Source organism: Stegodyphus dumicola, chromosome X2 (genome assembly GCF_044657685.1).
Source record: "Stegodyphus dumicola isolate Sdum_Otavi_A_Nest chromosome X2, ASM4465768v1".
Lineage (NCBI taxonomy): Eukaryota > Metazoa > Arthropoda > Arachnida > Araneae > Eresidae > Stegodyphus > Stegodyphus dumicola.
Genome location: NC_140781.1, coordinates 175,711,677 through 175,735,353, shown reverse-complemented (window position 1 = coordinate 175,735,353; position 23,677 = coordinate 175,711,677). Strand labels below are relative to the sequence as shown.

General features: G+C 32.0%; 1 protein-coding gene across 1 annotated transcript in view; it reads left to right on the top strand.

The window, feature by feature from the left end:
• The window catches only part of LOC118182543 (leucine-rich repeat protein soc-2 homolog), an 84,482-nt gene extending 68,966 nt beyond the window's left edge, over nucleotides 1-15,516 (top strand). The window contains exon 14 of the mRNA XM_085809452.1: nucleotides 10-15,516. Coding sequence (XP_085665578.1) covers nucleotides 10-45 — 36 coding nt within the window. The 3' untranslated portion in view covers nucleotides 46-15,516. The remainder of the gene's footprint in view (nucleotides 1-9) is intronic.
• The last annotated feature ends 8,161 nt before the right edge of the window (nucleotides 15,517-23,677 follow it).

Genomic DNA, 23,677 nt, shown 5'->3' with positions numbered 1-23,677 from the left:
GTGTTTCAGTTTTTGAAAATGAAGGGTCCTTATCGTTCCATGTGATATGTCATATTGCACAGTGTTCATTGTGCTGCTGATTCCATTTGTTGTAAGAGTGAAATCATATCAGTGGTTACCCTCTGCTGCTGTACAAGAGACAAATGTCTCTGATACAGGTGCAGTATGTTCCTTTGGTGTAGTTTGCTGCACTGCCTCATTGTGCTCAGTTATAAACTTAAATGTATTTTTGCTGCACTGTTCAGTGGAACTGACTGTTTAACAATTTCAGTGCATGCTGAATGTGTTCATACTATTGAAATGTTAAGCTTCATTCCAAAGTTCAAATCCATGAGTCATACATATTTCAAAATTTTCTGATAACTTTTAATGTTCATTTGTTATTGTATATAAAGATCTGCTCTTTGAATCTGTCATAAAACTGAGATTGAGAATATTTTATGAGATTCTTGTTTAGAACAAAGAGTGAAATTCAGCAAGTTTGAAAGTTTGTTTTTATTGTTGAATAAAAAATAATTCAAAATGTTAAAGCTGATTGGTGTGCCTTTTGTCAAAACTTTGTTATAAAATATTGTAAAATTTGTAATGAAAATTCATCTGAAGTTTTATCCTGAAAATAATTTTGACTATAGAGATATTTAAAGTTTTGTTTTAATTACAGTACTCTCCTGTTATAACTGTTTTATATACTACAGTATTGGATATAGGATGTGTATTGCTTAAAATCATATGTAATTAAGATCAGCCAGCAGCAAAAGAAGTCAGATTATTTTCAAAGAAATTTTACATCTTAATCAAATCAGAAAGACCCTTTACTGGAAACAAATGTCACTTTCAGATTAGAAAGCATTGAAAGTTGTGGGATGCGTTGAGGCATAAGTGATGTGTAGATGCATCAATCCTAGATGTGGCTTTCATTAAAATACTGCAGTTATTTGTAGTTAAGTTCTCCCAAAAAAGGTAGCAGCGAAATGGCAGCTGTTAATTTTATTATTTTTTGCTTACATTTTAGAAAGAGCAAATGTCTGTAATGCATATGTGCAAATATGTGATAGCCATTATTTACATATGCATAAGTTTGTTTGCTTTAAATTTTTACTTCCATAATTTATTGGCTGCAATTCTTTAAAATGATCATTGAAATGAACTTTTTAGTAACTATGTTAATATCTGTATAAATTTAATAACTGTGTTAAATATCCAAATTTTTAATATACATAGTTCCTTCATTGTATGTAAATATTTTATCTTGTTTCTTCATTTTCAGCAGAACATATATGCTTTAATTCAGGCCACACCTAACATGTTATAACAAGAGAGTTCTGTAAATCATAAATAGGCAAAGACACTAATTTTAAGAATCAGTGCTTCTTGTCTGTCAGTTTTGTTCAGAATTTATTTGTTTAACTGTAAATGGTATTAATACTTTAATCTTTCAAGAATCCTGATATATATATATACACACACACATAAACTACTGCACATTATGAGTTATCATCTGTATGAAATAATCCAGAGTAATTCATAATTTGTGGTTAAAATTTTTGCATGTTTTTAATAAAATTTAACTGTGAAATGACCTTAATGTTGATGACTTGTATTATGTGATGTAATTGCATCTAGAATGACTGAAGTGTTAATTCTGGCAACCAGCATTCTATATGGGAGGTTGGTAATAAAGTTGCATGTGATTACTTAAATGTGTTTATACTAAACATTTAGCTGTTTTACTGTTAGAAAATTGTTTTTTAAGAAGCTAAAACCAAGTTTTATGTTTAATTGATTGAGTGAAGTAGTTATTTAATAGAAGAATTTTTTAAGTTCTAAAAATTTCTTTTACTAGAAATGTCCGAAGGCTTACAGTTTTTTCCAGTACTGTATTACTGGATTCAATAATTTATGGATGATTAAAATTTGAAAGTTGTGAAAAAGATACCAATTATTCATAGAAGTAAATCTAACTTTTTTTCCCCCCTGTAAATATTTGAAGTAACTTTTATGTTGATTATCGATGCAGTGATAATGCTGTCATCTGTTGGGTTTATTATGTGTATCATCAGCCACATCTATGCTGATTATTAATTTTTACATCAGTTGTTTTTAAAATCCTGTATGAAATAAAATCATATTACATGTTTCTGAATTTAATCAGAGCAATCTTCATAAGTAATTGTGTATCACGAGATTGGTATGTTTCCTAGATTAGGAGGAATTAGTTGAAGTATCACTCCATATCTGGTGTTCATGTACTTTTTATTCATGTTTGTCTTATCTGTCTGTTATCATTTGTATGTTAGAAATTGTTACCTTTAGAAAATGTGTAATATCAGATATTTGAATAGTGCAAGGATTTTTTTAATGTTCCCCTCTAAATATTAGTTTTATTTATAGCAAAAACTAGTTTTGTATGGAATGTGCATTTTATGTATCCATGTACGTAAAATTTTGTGCCTTAATTTGTGAGTGGCTGATAAAATGGTTTTGTCCTAACTGTACTTTTTTGCTTAGCAAAAAGAAGATTGAAGCTTTCCATCTCGTTAAATAGTAAAATACTGGTTTAAGAAATCTTCCCATTTGCTGTTCTTCCAAATTTTGTATTAGGTATTATTATTATTATTATAAGTTTCTTAAGAACTAGCATGAAATTTATATGTAATTTATTCTGTTTTTAATGTTTGAAATATTTGTTAATGAGATATCAAAACAGTTGCAAGTAATATTATTAAATTAATAAACTTGAAATTATGCATGATCAGAATCATTCAAGTAAGATAGATATTCACTTAGGAACCAAAGTTTGGCTTCTGATAAACGTTCTTCTACTGTAAAAGTTTATTTGTATAAATATAATAAGAGTCTTGGCAATTCTCAACTTAATTTCTTCATCCAGAAGCTTTTATAATATAGACTTCGTTCGAATGCAGTGCCATAAAACTTCATCTTCAAACAGAGAATTAATCATATATAAATTTTACATCTCCGGAAAGTGTTTATCAAATTTTTTTGTAAATATAATCCAACAATGAAATGGTACATATTTGAAAGAAACTGATACTTAATAGTATGAAGAAAGTTCTGATTTGACATAGTTTTATTGTTTATGACAGAGTACAGATCTGCATAAGATGTTGACAGTTAATTGATGCATTGTTATGTTGATTTGTCAGTTAATGAAAATATTTAATGTGAATGAATGAAAAGTTTTGTCTAGATTGTAATTGTGCACATTTGTTTATTATAGCGTTCATATAAATAACTAAAATTAAGGTTTAATATTAAATACCAAAATTAGAACTTTAGGTTTTGTTATTTAGTCGTACTTTATTGCCATCTTTAAAATCGTGACTATTAATTTTTTTTATTTTGAGTTTCAAATTTCAAGGTCTGTGATCAAAGTTAGGCTATTTTTAGAAAATTTCAGTTTTTGTTGTAATGTGTGAATGAAGGCATTTCTGTTTTGAATAGCGTATGTTTTAAAACAAGATAAAGCAGGCACAACATATTAGTTTTTTTTTTTTTTTTTAATGTGCTTTAATTGACAGTGCTCTTTCATTAATGACATAAACTCATGTTGCTCAATTGATATTGAAAGGCCTTTTGATTCAGATTTTCTACTATACTAGAATAGGTTTCTTAGAAATCCTTTGGAAGTAAAAATAGTGCAAAGTAGATAAGTAACCATCATTAATATCCTTAAAAAATTTAACATTTCCAATTCATAGCCCTTTTCTTCCCCCCCCCCAAAAGTTTAAACCAACATTAAAAACAAGAATGATGTGTTAAATATCCAGTCCATATGAATAGAAATAACATGCAGAGACATTGCATGTTATTTCTATTCTAAATGTTATTTCTGTTTCAACTTCCAAAACTGTGAAGTTAGTGAGCTCATTTGAAGGCTGATAGTACAAGAAGCTGAGTCATATAAGAAAGAGGAGGGCAACAGTCTACAAATATCTAATCAATGTTAGTATTTATGTACTATTTTTTCTTTCTATGAAATTATAGTTAATTAGGGTTGATGTCTATACATTCATCATGTGGATTCATCATGTGTCTATACATGTGGATAATGTTAAAGCAACTGCCACTCTTGCTTATACTGTTTCCTTTTTAGATAGATTATTGCCTTTTACAAAAATATGTTCACCCAATTTTGATTGAAAATTGCATAACAGCAAAATTTGTGCTTTGTCTGTTGGCTGATAAAGAAAATTTTAATCTTACTGCAGCTAATCAGGAGTTGTTAGAATTCAGATCAAAACTTTCTGAAATGTCATAGCAGGTGATAAACATGCATTTACAAATATCACATTGAAATTAAAAGGCAATTTTTGCAGTGGGTTAGAACATCAGCAAGGCAAAAAAAAAAAAAGTCATTTCAAAGTTCATAGACGTGTGCAGTGAAAGTTGAAGCATCACGAAAAGTATAATCTATTTAGAAAGATCTATTTATAGACTTACCTGGCTTTTTTGAGAATTCTGATTATTTAAAATGTTCATAAAATGATCTATATTGAGTTTTATTTACAAGTTGAGTGTAACTTTCAGAACTACTTTACTATCTTAATTTGTTCTTTACCTCTTTTTTTTTTTTTTTTTTTTTTTTTTGTAAAAATTAAATCTAGAATGTTGGTAAATTCAAATCTGTATCATTCACAAAACAAGGATTTCTGCAAAAATGAGTGGGTTGCATGTGTGTAGATATTGTAGTTATATTTCGCTTACTATGGATTTTCATTTAATGTATTTGACTGTAGATTTTGGTGCAGTTGGGTAGATTATTGTTCCAAGCATCTTAGTTGGGCATTTAATATTTTCAAAGGAGTGATTATGGGCTGGATATAGCCAGAATACTGGATTTCTAATTTTCTAAAACCCAAAATTTCTGAATTTTTGAAATGTAGGATCTTGAATCTATAAAATCAAAATATTGTTCCAGTTTTCTTTTAGAACAAAGATATTTTAAAATTACTTAAATATAAACCTTAGATTATCTGTGGTAGGCGACCACACTTCTAACAAACTGAACAAACTAAATTTATTTTGTTCAAAAAGGTTTTTTTTTTTTTTTTTTTTTTTTTTTTTTGTGTGTGTGTGTGTGTGTGTGTGTGTGTGTGTGTGTGTGGTTTATCTTATACGGAAACTAAAAAATTCTTAAAGTTTCGGGCTGAAGATGACAAGGAAAATGGCAAACAGAAATACCCAGTATTGACAAAACTGATTATATCTGTTTTAACTTCTTTCCATGGACCTGATGTCGAATGTTAATTTAAATCTGGAAGTAGTATTATGCTAAAATGAAGACCTTGTTTAAACAGTAATAGCTTAGATGTTGTCCAAACTAAAATTTATTTATCCTCATTACGTATGAAACTTTTGTATCAGAAAACCATCTTAAAGTTGGTAAAGATTTTAGCTGTAATTTATTGCATAACTGGACAGCTTACCAAAATTCTTTTACATCTAACAGTTTCTAATCTTCAGCACCTGTTGATATGGATTCTACAAGTTTTGATCTAATAGTTAGAGGATGAAGTCCAGAATGATTGTCTGGCATATATAACAGGAAAATGAATTTCGTTTAGAAAGGCATCCCATATACTTTCTGTACTTTGAATTGATTAAATAAAACTTTGCATACACTTGTACATCAGCTTCCTTAAAATTCACTCTGAAATTATGAAAGAATGTGTCTTCTGTCTGCAGTGTATAATGTGTCAGACAACATGACATGTTGTACTTTGTGATCTCTCCAAGAGCTGATAAATGTCCATTATCTAAGTTATGAAAAGAAATATGTAGTGTGCCAGACATTTGTAGCAGATTGTAGCTTATAATCTACAGGTGCTAATAAATGAGCATTGTCAAAGTTAGGAAAAGGACTGAGACATTTTTACTGGTAATGTTGGCAGGAGTAATTGGCTTTCCAGATGGAGAATGCTGTTAAAAAAAACTTTAAAGTGAATGATTAAATGAATAAATTATGTTGATTTCAGTGTGGAGAGGGGGGAATTTGTGTGCATTAATGAATGGGTCGTTAACTGTCTTACACTTCCATGTGATAATGAATGTGCATTGCTATAATGCTTATAATTTTTTTTCCATTTGTAGTATGATTTAAACATGATACCAGTTCTATATATACCCCATTTGAAATTCAAATGAATGACTGATTATTTTTTAGACATTGAGTTAAGTCGATGTTAGTACATTTCCATTTTTTTATCACATTAGATCTCATCCTGTAATTTTTATCTTTGTGAAGTATTATTTCTTCTGCAGGCATGGAAGGGATGTATGCAGCTGTGATAAATAATCAAAATTATTTTTCCATTTTTATTTCTTTACTTTTTATGCTTTCATAATTTTTGCCATAGTATTTAGTGAACAAATGCAAAGTTTAGAATACTTTCTTGCTGTGACATGGAAAGTATTTCAACGTTTAGTACTTTTAGTACAAAAAATATTCTAAAGGACATTTCAATCAACACTGGACATTCTTTATGCATGCATTCATACATACTTTGATTATTAGTTTTTAATTTAATGCTTAGAAACTGTACATAACGACATCATTTTATTTTCAATGTGAAATGTGTCATTTGTATTATACCGCATGCATATTGAAGTCATTAATTTCTGTCTAAATGTTTGGGAAATGGGGGAATGTGTATCAAAATTCAAGAATCAGATGTCAAAAAATCTTAGCTAAAGCTGTTCTCATCATTTTATTTGTAAGCTGTGTTTTCTTGTATTGGTAATATTCTCAAACTTAATAAACTTGGTAGACAGATGAAGGTTGAGCTGTTCTATAGTGTCATGTTCAGTGGCTTAATTTTCAATTTAAATCAAAACTTCAGTTTTATCATGATCATTTGCTTAATATAATTCAAAGCTGATGATTTTGGGGTGTTAAGGGGGATTTCCAAAATGAACTTCTGGGATTACCTCTTGTACCATTTTGAAACATGATGCAATGCACTCTCTGAATATTAAAAAAATATCATTAAAATTACATAAGTGACAAATAAAACATCAAAAGAAAATGTAAGTAAACTTTGCACCATTAATTGTTAACGGTAATAATCATGATGACTGATGTAATAATCATGAATAGAAAGAATCTGTAAAATCATTAGAATAAGACTAAAAGAAAATTACAACCAAAAAACGATGGTACTGTCTTGAAGAAAAACAAAGACTTATTTAAAGTTTAGAATGGATATCTGAAAAAAGAAAAATGCATATGAAACCAAATTTAGCTGATTAAGCAATAAAAACAAACTAAAAAGAATACATATCAAAAGGATTCTTTAAACGATTTTACACTAAACCGGATAAAGATGTTATCAGATGCCAAGCAGATTGTATGGAATTCAAATCTTTTGAATCATTGTAATAATTGTAGTAGCAACATCTTGTTGCTACTACAATTACTTTAAAGGGCTGTATTTTGAAGAAACATCCATCCATTTAAAGATTCAGATGAAAATTGCACAATGTATGAAAGTGGACAAGCAAGCTGTCTATTAAACTAGGCAAATGATAAACATTATAATTAAAATGGAGGAAAACTGAAGCCCAAGAAGGATCTAATTTAGTGCAGTTTTGATGTTATATATTATAATATGGAATCCATTTTAATTTTTAAAATTAAAACCTTTGAAGTCATCAGCCACCCAGTTATGTCCATATAAACCTTACAAGTCAAAATATTGAGAAGGATTTAAATATTTCCATCAACAATCATTTGTTTTTAGTCCTAGTTACAACAGTAGATGTAGTTGCATTTTCTGCCAGTGTACCTTGTTATGCATACATCTAGTAAGCAGGATGATTTTTTTCAAAAAAATTTAAAATAATTATCTAAATTGACAGAGAAGGATCTCAAAAACAAAGATTAATGAATTATTCTCTGAAAACATTTTCTGTGTATTACTAAAGGATTCATTTATAAGATGAATTATAGACTTTAATTGATCAGTTCTTTAATATTTTAAATTGCCATAAACTATTTGCTGATAAAATATATTGTAGTGGATTAAATATGAGTCACATAGTAAACTTGTATGTAAACTGTTTTCTGGGGAAAAAAAGGTAAATGAAAAGTATAAATTGTCGTATTTTCAACGTCTGTTAATTATAATTTTGTGTATCAAAGCATATTTCTGTTACCAAATTAGCTATGTATTTTTTTATCATTAGATTGAGGATATTTCAGTAAATTTCTTCAGTTAATTTTACAGCATTTGTGGCTCTTATGATCAAGCGGTTTCTTTAGAATTTATTGATAAAGTTATATGTAAATAGAAAGTCAAGTGAAAATCTGATAAATTTTGAATTTCTGACAAATTTTTTTCATTTGTATTGATTTTAAAATTATTTTTATTGTTCCTACTGAAAAAGAAAGAATTAATACAACTTTCATTAGTTTTCATTTACTTATTTTTATTATTATTTGCTAGTTGAAGTGCCTTCTGCAGCTCATATTACGAGAAATTAGGGTAGTAGTTGTTGAAGCAGACTTTTAAAATTTTGACTTTTGAAATAAATTTCATGTTAGAAGGAGTAAACCTTGTAGTATAACCCTAGCTAGTAGCAAGAAGGGGACAGGAAAATTATTGCCAAGCAACATGTTTACTGTTTAACCTCATAAACTGCAGTTCCTCTAACAATTATTCTGTAATTTCTTTTGTAAGATTGCTCTGAAATTGGAGTCCTTTGCAAGTTCTTGCTAATGCAGTTTATTATTCTGATACTTATTCAAGTAAATTCATTCATAGATAGGCATTTCGTAGTAATTGCTTGTATTTTGAGACTAAGTTCTGTAATGCTTTTTATATTTTCTACATGAATGTTTCGCAAACTTTACCTGTGCAGTTTTTCTGTAAGGTTTTGGCAGTCGTTTTCAGTAAAGGAAAATGCCTAGTTGATCCTTAAAAGGATATGAAAACTGTAATGTTATATGTATGTATAAATGTTAATCCTGAAGAGTATGTTTATAATTCAAAATGTGAATTTATGTGGTATGTTCTTGAAGATCTACCTACCTTATTGTGTCTTGTTTCTGAAACAAAGCAGAAAACATTAAAAAAAAAAAAAAATCTGCGTTCAAGTCTCGTAGAACTTCAGTGGAAAATACCTCTCTTTATTTATTAGTTCTAAAACATTCTTGATGTTTCGAAGGAAATATTTTCAGATGAAAAACATGGACTATTATTAACTGAAAGTACCAATTGGGTCATGAGCATGGAATTACTTAAGATAGGGTTACAAGATAATGGGTCAAGAATATACTATAGTTGTGTTAGAAGTGTGAAGAAGTTGTATTGCAGTTAATTGAGTTGTATTCATATACTTAAAAATTTTATTACAAAGTTAGTTTCCATTACAATTAATGCATTCTTGTAAGAAAATTTCATGTATGATGCACCTGTCTAACCTGCTTCATGCCATCATAGTGTTATGAAAATCACCAGATCCTTGTACCGTACCCTACAGAAGTTGTATTGAAAGTGCTTTTTAAGTGCCAAGCAGTACAGAAATAGGATAAAGGTAATTATGTGATTTGACTTGTATAAAATTAAATGGAAAATGTCAGATGTGATTTTGGGAAGTATCAAGTCTAATTCTCAGGTTAATCTTTAAATGGTATGGTAGAACTTAGTAACTTTTATGATGGTGTCCTATGGGCAAAACGTAAAACTACTTTTGTAAACATTTTTTCAGATATATGTTTAGTCAGTTATAGAAAAGATTATAATAATTTTGTTTATGGTAAAGGGTGCTAGATATTTTCACTAAACGTAGGCGCCGTGACACTCATGTTATTTTCCATATTAAGAAGCGAAAAAAAGTATAAAACATAATGGTTAGGTTCTTAAGGCTCGTACTATGCTAAGCCAAAGTTTCATTTGTTTCCTGTTCCCGCAGTCACAGTAGTTGTAAATTCAAAAGTTTTCAGGAACTTTTTTGTTTTATTGTATAATTGTATTTTATTGTATAATACACATAGGAAAGAAGGTTCTTTCCTATGAATGAAATCAAAAGAGCTTAGGAAACGTTTCAGTTTCATTTTTAACTGTTAAGAGTACAGTTATTTTACCTTTATCAGTTTTCAAATTTTGGCAAAATTCTGTAGAGATAAGTATGTATTATTGAAAGTGGTGAGCTTATTTTTTTCTACTTCTCTTAAATGGGTGCTTAAAGCATTGCATTGTGTAAATATTATAGTGTGTGTAATTTGAAAGTGGTGGTTTTTAGCAATTTGTTGGATGTTTCTATCCTTGTTTGGATATGGCCACTCGCATCCCGGTAAAATGTGTAACATTGTTACTTTTAAGTCCTTATGTTGTCCTTGTAGGAAAGATTTGTTTTCTGAATACTTGTACATTTTGCTACTTAAAAGATTTATGAGTGTATATGTGTGTTAAAGATAGAATGTGTTACTTTTATATTTTCATAAGACAATCTTTAAAATTATTTTGCTTACTATCTTCCATTTTGTTTTATTCATGTTTTAAATCATTATTTCCTTAATCTATTGCATCTACTTGTTTCTCTGTTTTATTTGATGTTACTATTAATGTGTTTACAAATTATTTTTATCATGCTTTTGCATACAGTGTTACCTGGATTATTGCAGTGAAGATGTACTTTAAATATAGATTTAATTTTAAAAAAGTACACAAACCAAAAGGCACAGGTTAATCCTCTCTCCCCAACTAAGGCTTTGCTTGGAATTGCTAATTATGAAAATCTAAAGCAATTAATCCGTCCAGTACATGAGAATAAAAATAAATATCTCAAGAAGTGTGTAAGGGAATGTAGTGGTAGAAATAGTTCATTAGTAAGGTTAAGGAGCCTTTAGTTTCAGTCATATTTATGGAGAATTTTGTGCATGAAATTCACTTCCTTGTATAAAACAAAGATTTTTGTCTCAATTTAAAACTTGACTTAATGAATTCAGTAAGTTAATGTGTAGTATGGGATAAAATGTCCAGGTTACACATTTTAGTTTTATTTTTCTTGTGTAAGTTTTAGAAGATGTGTAAAGTTGCAAGATTGATTTACATGTAAGACATGTAAGTCATGTAAGTTAATATCATATTTTAAGTTTTATGAAGCAGTCAGCATGTTTAAAAATCGCTTCTAATCATGAGAAAAAAACCACCATGCTAAATTTGAATGTTTATGATGTAGCTACCGGTTTTATGTATAAATAAATGAAATCTGAAAATTTCAGATTAAAGTCTGACATCTCGAAGAGTTTTTGGTTTTCAAGAAATAAAAAACGTAAAAGGTCATAAAAGTTTTTAAAGAAATTCTGTGCAAATTGCATAACATATGGTGTTTGAAACATATATGCATTACAACAAAACTTCAAATGTTTGCATAATTTCAATTAATGAGAATTTATCAAAAATTAAGGTATTATGCTTTACCAAATGGCAGCGTTAATAATTAGCTGTGTTTGAGGCCATGTGGATGGTAAATGCTTAGATTTTTTCCATTCTTCGTCAATCATTCCTTCTGAGGCATGGTTGTTTATACAGATTTAATTTTGGTCAGATGTAGTTTAAATGATGATAACTAAATAAAATACTGCATCTTCGAGGTGTTAAACTATTAGGTTCTTATCAGTTATAGGAACCATGTATTGGTTACTGCTTTTCTGAGTTGTCCGCAGCACACATTGGTGATTTTTCTGATACCATAAATCCACTACAAACGTTAATGATAAAAACTTGAATTGTAGTGGGGTTTGTGGTGGGTGTAAGCCAAGTATTCCCAATAAAATTTTGTTAAATTTATCACTACTAGCAGTGCTGTGTCGCATGAATTCTGTGAGATCCGAGTCCAAATGCTGTCTCGCTGTGCCTCCATACTTCTTATTTCATAAATCCCCAGAGTCTTTCTATGGTCTGCTTATGAGTCCTGGTTTCAAGATCCATGAAGTTATGCTGATGCTTTTGAATGTTGTTCTTCAGTTTTATAACTATAGTAGCAGTGTGAAAAAAATTATTCAGCCATCCTCAGTGTATTTAAGTTTCTTCGAGCATAGTGCATGCCAATTAGTCACTACTACCACATAAAACATTACTTAACTTTCTGGCAAATGCCGCCAAACACCGATTGCTCAGGAAGTGATTGGCTACAATTACTTTTAAATTTCATGAACAGAATTTTGTCAAGGCTTCAGCAATCTTCTCTGTTCCCCTGATCTTCATAAATCGTTTTTGCAGATACTCAAAGCATTTCATGCTCGCAATTGTTTCTGGACTGAAATCCGTCTGACATTGACACCATGACACAGAAGTAAGTTCATCAGCTAAACAGTAAATAAAGCATAAGGCTTCTGAAAATGATTCCTAGATCCTGAAACCAGTTCATCGCACAAAGGCCTACAGTACAGCAACTACCAAAGATGCTACACCTCTAGCAGCACTTCTTACCTACTTGTAGCCACATTGCGGGACCATTTGGACAAAAAACTTATTGTGGTAAAATTTTCTTCTGTTATAAGAAGCTATAGCATCTTAATTCATTTGCATATTATGGTTTTTTCAGCATTGCACCAAAATTCCCTAAATTTAAACTAGCTGCTATTAAAACGTTAATGATACTGCAAAATAGCACCATCTATTTATATCATCAGCTTTTAGTATAAACCAAAATTTGATGCAGTGCCACGTCCGGCTTCATGGTTTCCTATAACCAATAAGAACCAGTCCTTGTAATATGTGTGTCCTTAGGCGAATTGTGACTTATTTCTAATTCTTTTGTGTAACTGAATATGAAATTCTGTAGAGATTGTTAATGTTTTATATTCAGATTAGTGTAAGTGAATGTAAATATTTTCTGTTGAAAATTTGTAATGGCATATGTAACATTAAAGCTGGATATATATATGTATATATACCAAATTCAATCTTAAATTGATTTCTTCTGTTTCATGTGCAAGTTTGAATTCATAAATGTAAATGTTTTGGTTTGAGAATTCATAGCTTTATGTAAAATAATATTAAAGCTGGGCATATACATAAGTGCACTAAATTCATAATCTTAAATTGATTTCTGTGTTAGAAAATTATTATAGCCTTGTGCCATAAATGTTTCTTGTCATAATATTCTTTGCAGCACAGTATACTGTCATTTCAAGTTTAAAAATTTCTCTGTTTTAATTGTTAATCTGTGTTTTTAACATTAATGATGTTGAAACAACTGTGGATGGATAAAAATTTTTCATGTACTTGTACATTCAAATCTGCATAAATATCCCCCCCCCCCCGACTGCCTGTTCATAGCACTTAAATTATTTTATCACATTTGTAAGGCTTTTCTGTCTAAGGATTGCATTTATAATATTTTATCAGGCAAAGTTACCTTCTCTACTGGAATGTAGCATCTTTTTCTTTAATAGCAGTTGTCATTTCTGTTGTCAGCATGTAGATAGAAATAATACATTGGATCATTTTAAAAGTTCTGTAATTTTGAGTCGTGTTGTAAAGTCACATTGCACGGAGAGCACTGATATTCACTAATGTATGTAGCTCTAAATCTGCAAATTTAATTTATATGCGAGTTAATATCATCATTAAATTCATGCAAAGCAATCAGCATGGTTGAAAAACACTTCTAATCATTACAAAGAAAACCTCTCATGCTAAAATTTGTTATGTTTTTGTGCAGCTATTCATTTCATATATTAAAAAGAAAAAATTCTCTGAAAACTTATGATTATGATCTAATATCTCGAAGTTACTGATTAAAAGTTTTCAGCAAATTAAAAAACTGTAAAACATAAAAGTTTAAAGGGAAATTCTGAACAAATTATGTAACATGAGATGTTTGTAACATCCAAATGGTAAAAGGTGATAGGCATCATCATTGTTTGTCACCTTTTACCATCTGAAAACCAAGCTGTCAGCATCTCAATAAAAAAATGCAGGGGCCTTAGTGGCAAATACTGTGTTTGATACTCTGTTTAGCAGCTTCATATGTTTGGAAATATTATACAATTAAGATCTGTTGCAAAGATGAAGACAAATGATAAGCAGACATGTCTGGGCTTATCAGGTGTATGGAATAAGACTTTTGATATTTTGTTATGTGCTTCATTAGGCATGTTGTCCTTACTGTGGAGCAATAAGCTTGTAATGAAAGTTCCGTACCAGATGCCACTTTCTTTCCATGGCAATCATTCTCTGCAGTCATTTTCATGTTACTCGGTGCTAACTATTGTCTTTTGTGCTGGGTGTTGTGATGCAACACATATTTTCAATACTTGTGGTGATCCAGTCTAGAAAAGACCCACCAGTGGGCCAAGCAGTAAAGTCGCTGAACACTGTTAGTTCAGTCTAGGGTTTGAATCCCAGTGAATATGCTGGCTACATGGGTGTTTTCCCACGTGTAAAATGTATACAAGACAGTTTCCCTTAAAAAGTTCTCTACAAAAGCATTCTTCCCATTAGGCAGACAGCCCTTCAATGCTCTGTCATGACTAAATAAACCTAACCAAAACTAGAAAAGTGTCCTTGCAGTGTTAAAACAAAAGGAAAGCACAAAGGTTAATATTGCGTTTTTCTGGTCCTGAGTGTAATCATCCAAACCAGTTTTCCAGCCTCGTTTGTCTTTCACTTTGCATACAGTTGCCAGAAATTGTTACTTGGTGTATAGCTGACGGTCCTTTGATTATATGTAATTCTATTGTTAACAGTCTTCCACTATAGCTCAGAGCTGCACTAGATCAATGTGACAACATTGTTTGGATCTTAAAACAGGCTGAGTAGAGAAGTCACTATTTCTGAACTTTTTTTAAATTACTTCTGATATACCCTTATATTCATTGCTATCCGGATTACTTCATTAATGTTGTTTGTTGCCAGCTTTGCTATGATTCCTTTATGAAGTTTCATAGACTACTGACATTTCTGCTCAGATGTTAGCAGATAATTTGCCTTTTTAAAAACATCACTCATGCTGCTGTTATTTGGGTATAGTGTGTGGATCATGCATTCCTTTACACAAGAAATGTGCTTCCTGCTCATGTGTATGTACGCTGTGGTACTAGTGCTTTACAGAAAATGGTTGTCAGGAATGACAGAACTTTTTAAATGACCCAATAGTTGAGTAAAAATAGTTATTGTGAACATGTAAACATGTGATCTGTTTCTTGGCAATATGCATTAAATTGTTTACTTCAAGAAATGCTAATATTTGATGTCATTAATCAGTATTTTAACATTGCTTCGATACTGTGTTATTTTCTGACTAATGTTGGAAAACATTAAGATATGCCAGTCGTATGTTTATTTTAAATGTTGAAGTGTGATGATAGTGTAAGTGTACTTTCCTTCTCTGTGAAATGAATTTTTTATTTTATTATATTATTATTATTTGTTTAACTTGGTTTCATATAAGTCCTCTGAAATTATTTTAAGTGAATTTTAATGCCTTAATTTTATCAAGTAATGTTGTAATAGATGAATAAAAAGGTGTTCTTTTTTTAAATTTTATTGTTATAATCAGAAGCAATTCTTTCAAACACGGAAAACTTGCAGTTTGATTCTTAAGAGAAATTTTGGTATCAGAAGAGTTTTTTTTTTTTTTTTTTTTTTTTTTTAAATCTGTTCTTTAGGCAACAGTTCAGAAAACTCTTCACTTATAGTTCAAGTAGTTTTAAAGTACATATTTCTTTAGTGTAGCACTATTAATGGCATTGACATTCAATATAAAATGCATTTCTGTGATGAGACATGTAGGGCATATAAAAAACTTGAGTCTGTAATTTTATTCTATATCAAACAGTTCTGCTGTAATAGATTCCTAACAGATTATTCTAACTAAATATCTGCAAACTTCAAAGAAATGCTTCTTTTTAAGTTTCTGCTTCGTGCATGAAAGGGTCAAGGTCAGGCGGATAGGAAATAATGGTGTATGGCTTGTATTATGTCACTGGAAACTGGTTAGCCCTCAAATTTATGTAAAAATTAACTAACGAGTTAGTTGTGAAAGAACAAATTCAATATAAGTTGTTGGCAGTGTTCAAGGATAGTCTGATTTTTAAATATCATTGATCTTCAAGTAATGCAGTACGAAGTTAAAATCTAGATACATAATATACATGGAATGATCGAAAATCTGGAACACCAGCAACTTGTGTTTGGGGGGAGAGATGCATTACACCTTGCACTTTTTTTTTCCTTCAAAATGTGCGGAGAGTCCTGATACTTAATTTCACTTCGGCACTAAACAAAAGACCTCCATACTGATGAAAAAATATCAATTATTAGCATGAATCTCAATAATTTGGCTCCGTAGACACCTTTTTGTTTGGCATATATCTCAAATTAAAACACTGTTGTAACTAAAATACGATCAGAGAATTGCCCAAGAAATTTAACGAACTCCGCATGAAGTTTTTCCATATTGAGCAAAGCACCAACATAGTCCACTTCTCCATGGAATAGTGTTTGGTACACCAGGGTACCTGAGCGACAAGGCTCTACCCCTTGTAGAATAGTTTGCAAATTGCGAATGGTATGATGAAATAACCTAAAAGATATCTAATATAATTTGTTTTTATAATAAAGTTTTTAAAATGAATAATCTAGAATTTATATTTAAGTGAGAAGTTAGGAAATGCTAATCAAAATGTTAAGCAATGCCAAATGAATGCGGCAAGGTTAGGCGAACACTGGTAATTTGAATCCGATAAGTAAGGCATAAATTCTATGAAAGTAAGACTAAAAGAATACATAGCAGATACAATAAGAGAAGATTAACATAAACCGTAAAAGCATTATAATAAATATTGCATAATATATGCATTCAGTTGGGCCATGGGCCTGTCCATATTTGCTAGGTCATTGTAGTCATAATTGCAAATCTAATGTAGTCCACTTTGAAGACGGTGGCCGAAATATAGACCAGATTTTCATTGTCTCAAAAAAAGGGCTCTGACCCAAATATCGATCAGAGAAATTCTGCTCCCCTCACCCTTCAGGGTGTGCAGATAGTCATTGTCTGACAACCTTCCCTGCCACTTATTCGATGGCCTTCACCGTAGTCTGTTATCTTAAAATTAACAAAGGCGACAGCTAAAAGAGGAAGGTTTCAAAAGAGTAGTCTCCTATTAAAATGGCAATTGAAGGGGTGGAAGAAACATTCCTGTTTCCTGAGTCTGATTAAAGGTCTTTTTAAGTAAACCTTTCCAAACTTTTCAGTCTTTTAAAGGTTAACACATTAGAATCCTTGTTTCGTATCCTGCCAACTGTCTTCCAAGATCCAGTTCTCGTAAGAACAAAAATCCTCAGGGAGACGAGCCACATGGTGGAAGACTGACCCTTCAATTTTTAACCAGTAACAAGGGAAAATTGTTTCCTTCCATGACTGTTAAAGTATAGCACAATAGACATAATATCCAGTCACGAAACACCACGGTCACCATATAACAATCAAGGAACCTCAGTATCGCGGAAGAACTACATGAGGTCACAGTAAACGCCGAACCTGAACGTTCGGCTTCCAAAATTCGAATCCTCGTCTACGTGGCCTATCTCACACCGCTTGTCGGTAGTCCAGAGGATATGTATTGGTGTTCTTTGAATTATAGACGTTCTTTGGTCAGTCTGCGTGGAGCTACGGGCATTTAAGACATTAAATTTCAGTTCTGAAATATGTCCGATAAATATAAAAAAACAACAAGTAAGAAGAAATTTATTTCTTTAGAAATAAAGATAAAAATTTTGGATCATCTTTTAAAATGAGAAAAAGCATCTCACATTAGAAAAAGTCTTAATTTGAATGAAGCAACAATCCGAACTATTAAGAAAAAGAAATAAGAAGTGCAGTTGCTGCAGGATCCTCGACATCTGTAAAATGTGCAACTTGCCTCCCGGGCGCCAATAATTGACAAGATGGAAAAGGCACTAAGCATTTGGATTGATGTTGGTTGTCAAAAAAGAATTCCGTTGGATGGTAATATCATTAAACAAAAAACACTCAAAATATACAAGCACCTTAAAGAACATGGAGACCCAAATTTTGTAGAAAGTAAAGGTTGGTTCGGAAATTTCAAAAAGCGTTTTGCCATTCATAGCATAAGAATTCAAGGAGAAACTGCATCGGCTGATTATGAAGCTGCTAAGTCATTTCTTGAAAAAATTCAAAATATTATAGGACAGCCTCACGGACTGGAGGAAACGGCATTCGCTAAAGTCCTCATCTTCTTGCTTAAAAGCAAGATTGCTAAAGATTATAGGAGAGCAGGGATACACAGCAGATAAAGTTTTCAATGCCGACGAAACTGGGCGGTGGTGGAAAAATCAATCAATCAATGCAGCTTATGCCGGAGTGTCGCAGTGGATACACGACGTATCTGGCTGAATGATAGATATGCCACAAGGGCGCATGAAAGTACAAGACGTGGTAGGTGGATTTTCGGACTTAGAAAAGAAGGGTGTGATTCAAGACATCACAAGTAACGATAACTCAGATTAGCTCAAAGACTAGGAGAGGCGTTGCTAGAGATGTGCATGATCATGATGAGTGAGTGGAAAATATCACAATACACTCATGACACGTTTTTGGTCTGTGAAAGGTACTTGGAAATACAACAAATAAAATAAGATTCAGAAATAACAAATACAAAATACTAATACGAGATACAATGCAGTAAGCAAACTATTTACATATGTACAGCGATGTTGCCTAGGAAGTGTGCAAAGTTACGTCGGGAAATTTGAGTCACGGCCGAGTTGGGCCGCGAATGGTCAAAACTTATAATCCTCGGGAAGAATTACATAATCAAACACCTTGAAAATTTGAAGGTGTGGGCAATTGAGAGCCTTATCAAAGAAGTTACTGTTGGTCTTATGAATGAACTCCTCTACCTTTTCAATCTTTAAATCCCGATGCAGGGTATCGTTCGACACATAATAGTCCGTATTAGTAATAAGTCTCAAGAACTTATTCTGAATGACCTGCAGTCTCTTTAAATCCTTATTAGTCAGAATTGCCCAAGCAGAGAAGCCGTACGTGAAAATTGGGCGTACTATTGCCGTGTAGATATGCCTTTTCCGAGTGAGAATCAGCTTTGATATTCTGCCAATTAAAGGAACAAGACAGTGGTGGAAAAAATGCCCAGTAGAACCTTTATACCGAAAAAAAAAAAAAAAAAAAAAACAGCACCAGGATTTAAGGTGCCTAAAAGATCATCTAACACTACTTTTGTGCAGTAATGCATCGGGGGACTTTATGACAAAACCCTTGCTAGTTTACAGATCTTTAAATCCTGGTGCGTGAATAAAAATACCTTACCGGTATAGTGGAAAGGAAATCCAAGAGCTTGGGTTATAAGGTATTTCTCCCGCCTTCGTGGTGTAGTGATCTGCACATTCAACGCATAATTGAGAAGTCTGCGGTTCGATTCCCAGTGGAGGAGTGGCATATTTTTCATCTTTCCTGCTTCCAAAAATTACTTAATGTCTCTACAGTGGCGCTCGAACTAAAAGGGTGTTGGATGAAGATTCTCCTCACCCAGGATTTGGCGATCGAGTTCCCTAAAAACCTCAGCCGGCCTTTAAAAAAGGGGGACTATATAAGGGTCAACACAGCGCGTAATTGAGAGGTCCATGGTTCGATTCCTGACGAGGCATTGCTAATTTTTCATCTTGACTGCTTCCAAAAAATACCTAATGTTTCTACAGGGTAACTGGAAATTTATTTAAATACTGGTTTCAAAATTGTTTTGTGCCAGACATTGAACGCTATTTAAGCGCTATTACTATTACATAATGCTCCATGTCACCCACAACATTTGAATCATCCCAACTTCTAAATACTGTTCCTACCAGCTAACACTACTTCGTTGCTCCAACCATTGGATCAGGGTATTATTTATACCTTTAAAAATGCGTTACAGTGAATTTTTCGGTTACGTCTAAAATGTAATGGAATGAAAGCTTGGAAGAAATTTTCAATCAAGCACTGTATCGACATTATACTGTTGTCCCTAAAAGAACTGAAAACATCAGCGTAACATGCGTATTGGAAGAAGGTAGAGCCCTCTTCAGTTGAAATAGAAAACGTGCTTGAATCTTCAGAAAATGAAATTGGTGGCATATTGGAACTTGCTAAGTTAATCGGAGGCGAAGGCTTTCTGATTATGACTGTTGAGGACGTTCAAGTTTTATTAGTGGAAGAAGAAATTGACGAAGCAGATTTGATGGAAATGTCATCCGAAGCTGTAAATCAAATCGATTCTGAGGACACTGATGAAGATGGTGCAGTTAATAATTTAACTGTAAAAGAATTAAAAGAAGCTTGGCTGAAAATCTCCAATCATTTTTCTTGAATGCAGACCCTTCCACTAAAAGAAGCCGCAAATTCAAAAGGGAGTTGCAAAACTGTCTAGCTCCATATAGAGAAATTTATTATGACCTGCTAAGAACTAGTAAGCAAATAAAGTAAATTTACAGATTTTTTAAAGAGGAGAGAAGGTGCCAGAACTTTAAATGAAGAAAAAAATTTTGAAATCGAAAGCGATCTCATTCCACTGAAAAAACATCCTCGGTTGATTATACTGAGCAATGATGACAAGGAAATTAATTAAAGTTGCATTAAATTAAAATAAATTTTTTTTTTGTTTTGTGTTGTACATACATTTATATTTTTAACAAAAATTGAAATTATTTATGTACTATTAAAAAAAATACTTGGTTTTTTAATAATTTTTCAGAATGTAACTCTTCTTTTTGCGCTGGCTCTGAGTCTCGTGCAGCACGGTTTCATACAACACGGCATTTTCTAGGAACCTGTATACCGTGTTATAGGAGGGTTACTTGTATTAGTTTTAAGTTCCAGGGCGCGAAAAATTTATATCCCTGACACCAACCTAGCAAATCATTATTTATTATTTTTTGCGTTCAACACTTAAGAAACGTCTCACATCGCGATGTCCGATTACTTTTTTTTAAATATTAGTAATTGAATATCAAAGAGCGTAGTAACCTTTATGTTGACAGTTCGCTTAGCGATGATCAGAGACTCCAGCTAACTCGAGCTGCAAAATATGTAAGTTAATAGAAATGTCTTTCCATGTGGGGATGGGGGGGGGAGATTTTGTAAATGATACCTCGTAGGCCAAAAAAATTGCATTTAATGCTGTATGAATTGAGAATTAACTGATTTGTTATTCAGAAACGACTAGGAGCAGCGGCAAAATTTTTGGAATTAGAGAAGCACCTGGTAACAAAATTTTAGAATTTAGGTAGGCGTTTGGCTGCAGAATGTAGGACACTCACAGACATGTGCAAAAATTAGACATAAGTGTAATAAATAACTACTTGTTTAAAAGTAGAACACTAATTTTTGTCAGAATATCGCAGAAAAGAATCCTTTGGAAGACAGGAATAGAATATCCCAGAAAAGGATCATTGTGTATATCTAAGTTAATTTGTTTATGAATTTTGTTGAAACATAATTAACAAATTCTGTTTTGAAGAGTAAATTTTTCATGAGGTAGAACCATGAATGTTTTTGCATGATGTCTGAACTTCCCTTAACTGCTTCCGTAAATGAACTTCCGTTAGTTAAATCATGCAATAAAAAAGTATATTTTGTTTAAATATATGTAGGATTCACAGCATTACTAAATTAAATATCACACTGAAAAAAAGTTATTTTTAAATAACAGTATTTTTTTCTAAAAAATGTTTGTTTCTGCCTTATGTACCTAGTTTTTACCTTAAATGTAACAGTAATTACTTCAATTAGGCATTCATACATTAATGAAAAGCCACTATCTAAAGGTTTATTTTATAAGGTCATTTTTACCTAAAACTTATTGAAGGAACTTCATTTTATATAATACTTCTTTTTCTGCGTTAAAAATTAAATTCCACAATTAGCAAATTTGCTAATGCTCATGCAAAAGTTCTTTAGTAATGAAAAATTATCATCAAGATTAAACCTCTGGTTAAGTTCACACATAAATTGTTCGAAAAATGGTCATGCATGTTAAGAAAAACAAACATGGAGCCATTAAAATGCATAGAAGTATTCCGTAAGATCAGCTAGCTACATACTAACGAGCTTCTTTTCTGTATAAATAGTTTTCTTAATTTTGTTTAAACAAATGGTTTATTAGTCACCACTCGTTTAAAATTCAGAACTCTCTAAATTTTTTTAAATAGATGAAATAGCAACTTTATACTAATACCAGTATCGCTTTTGCTAGTCTCGTATCAAACGAAATATAATCAGATCATCTTATGAATTATACCAAAGGCTCGTCAAAAGAAGAATAATGCACACAATATCGAGCGAAAGTTAGGTTAATGTGAATGAAATGAAAAATAAATACAAGCTTCTTGTGCCCCCCCCCCAAAAAAAGTCGCGGTAGGTTAAAAAAAATTGGTGCATTCGGTACCATCATAAAAGGTAGGAAAAAAACAACGCGCCCGAACCCGCAATACATGCCCCAAGTACCCGCTGAATTTTCTACTTGAACGTGTTACCTCCGCGCCAAGGTAGCTCGCGAATGAGTATTTCCAAGTTCCGCTGTCAGCCGCGAATAGCTGGCTGCAATGCCAACTGTCGTAAGGTAGACGCTTCTTCAAGCACATCAGGTGAGGAAATGCATGACTTTGCAGGTGTAGGGGGAGTGACCATTTGTCACGTGAGAGATTTGAGGACATCTGAATGGCTGTAGTTTCAGGCAAGTTGTTTTTATTGTTTATTCCTATGTAATTTTGTGCAAGCCTGTTTGAGAATACAGGCTTTGCACAAAATTACATAGGAATAAACAATAAAAAATATAAGAAAAGTAATCAAATTCCTTGATGCTATGTACAATATATACGCTATTTACAGGCCGGCAAAATGTGTAAGCGATAAGACGGACTACGTAGTCAAGAGTCCATAATCATGTAATAGTCACGTGAGAGGTTTACCCTCCCGAGTTGTGACCCATGGAGATACTGCTTGAAAAGTAGTAAACAGTTCATTACTGCTAATGAGCATTCACATTCGAAATTATTAGAGCTATGTGGTGAAGACTTTTTAGGTTTTTGCTTAGCATAAATGCCGCAGAAAGTCGAAGGTGTTTGTCTTCCGTCAATATCGCAATGAAATAAATTGAATGCACTGAGTTGATTACACTCTTCTCCACTTTTGTAGAACTTCTCGTTTAGTTTTCGTAAATAGCCCTTGATCGTGTCAATCTTGAGGTCTTGGCGTTTATTTCTTACATAGTAATGGGCGTTTGTCATAATCTGTAAATATTTATTGTGCAAGATTTGCAGTTTATTTAGGTCTGATTCCGCGGCGGCGGCCCAGGTTGGAGCAGCATAGGTTATGATGGGCCGAATCGTGGAGAGATAAATGAGTCTTTTTTTTAAATAAATCCAATCTAGAATATTTGCCGAAGAGCGGGTAGAGGGATTTCATTATTGTAGTTTACTGAAGTTGCAGCAACTTCTGCGTGTGGAACGTTGTTATGTTCTCTATTTACAATTAATTTAATAAATCTGCAGTCTTTAGGCAGAACTGCTAGATGTTTTTCGTCTATTGTATATTCGGTTTCTTCTAATCCTTTAATTCGAAGTATTAGGTTTTCATCAAAAAAGGATGCTAAGTTGAATATTACTAGAGCTCGGAGAAATTGACT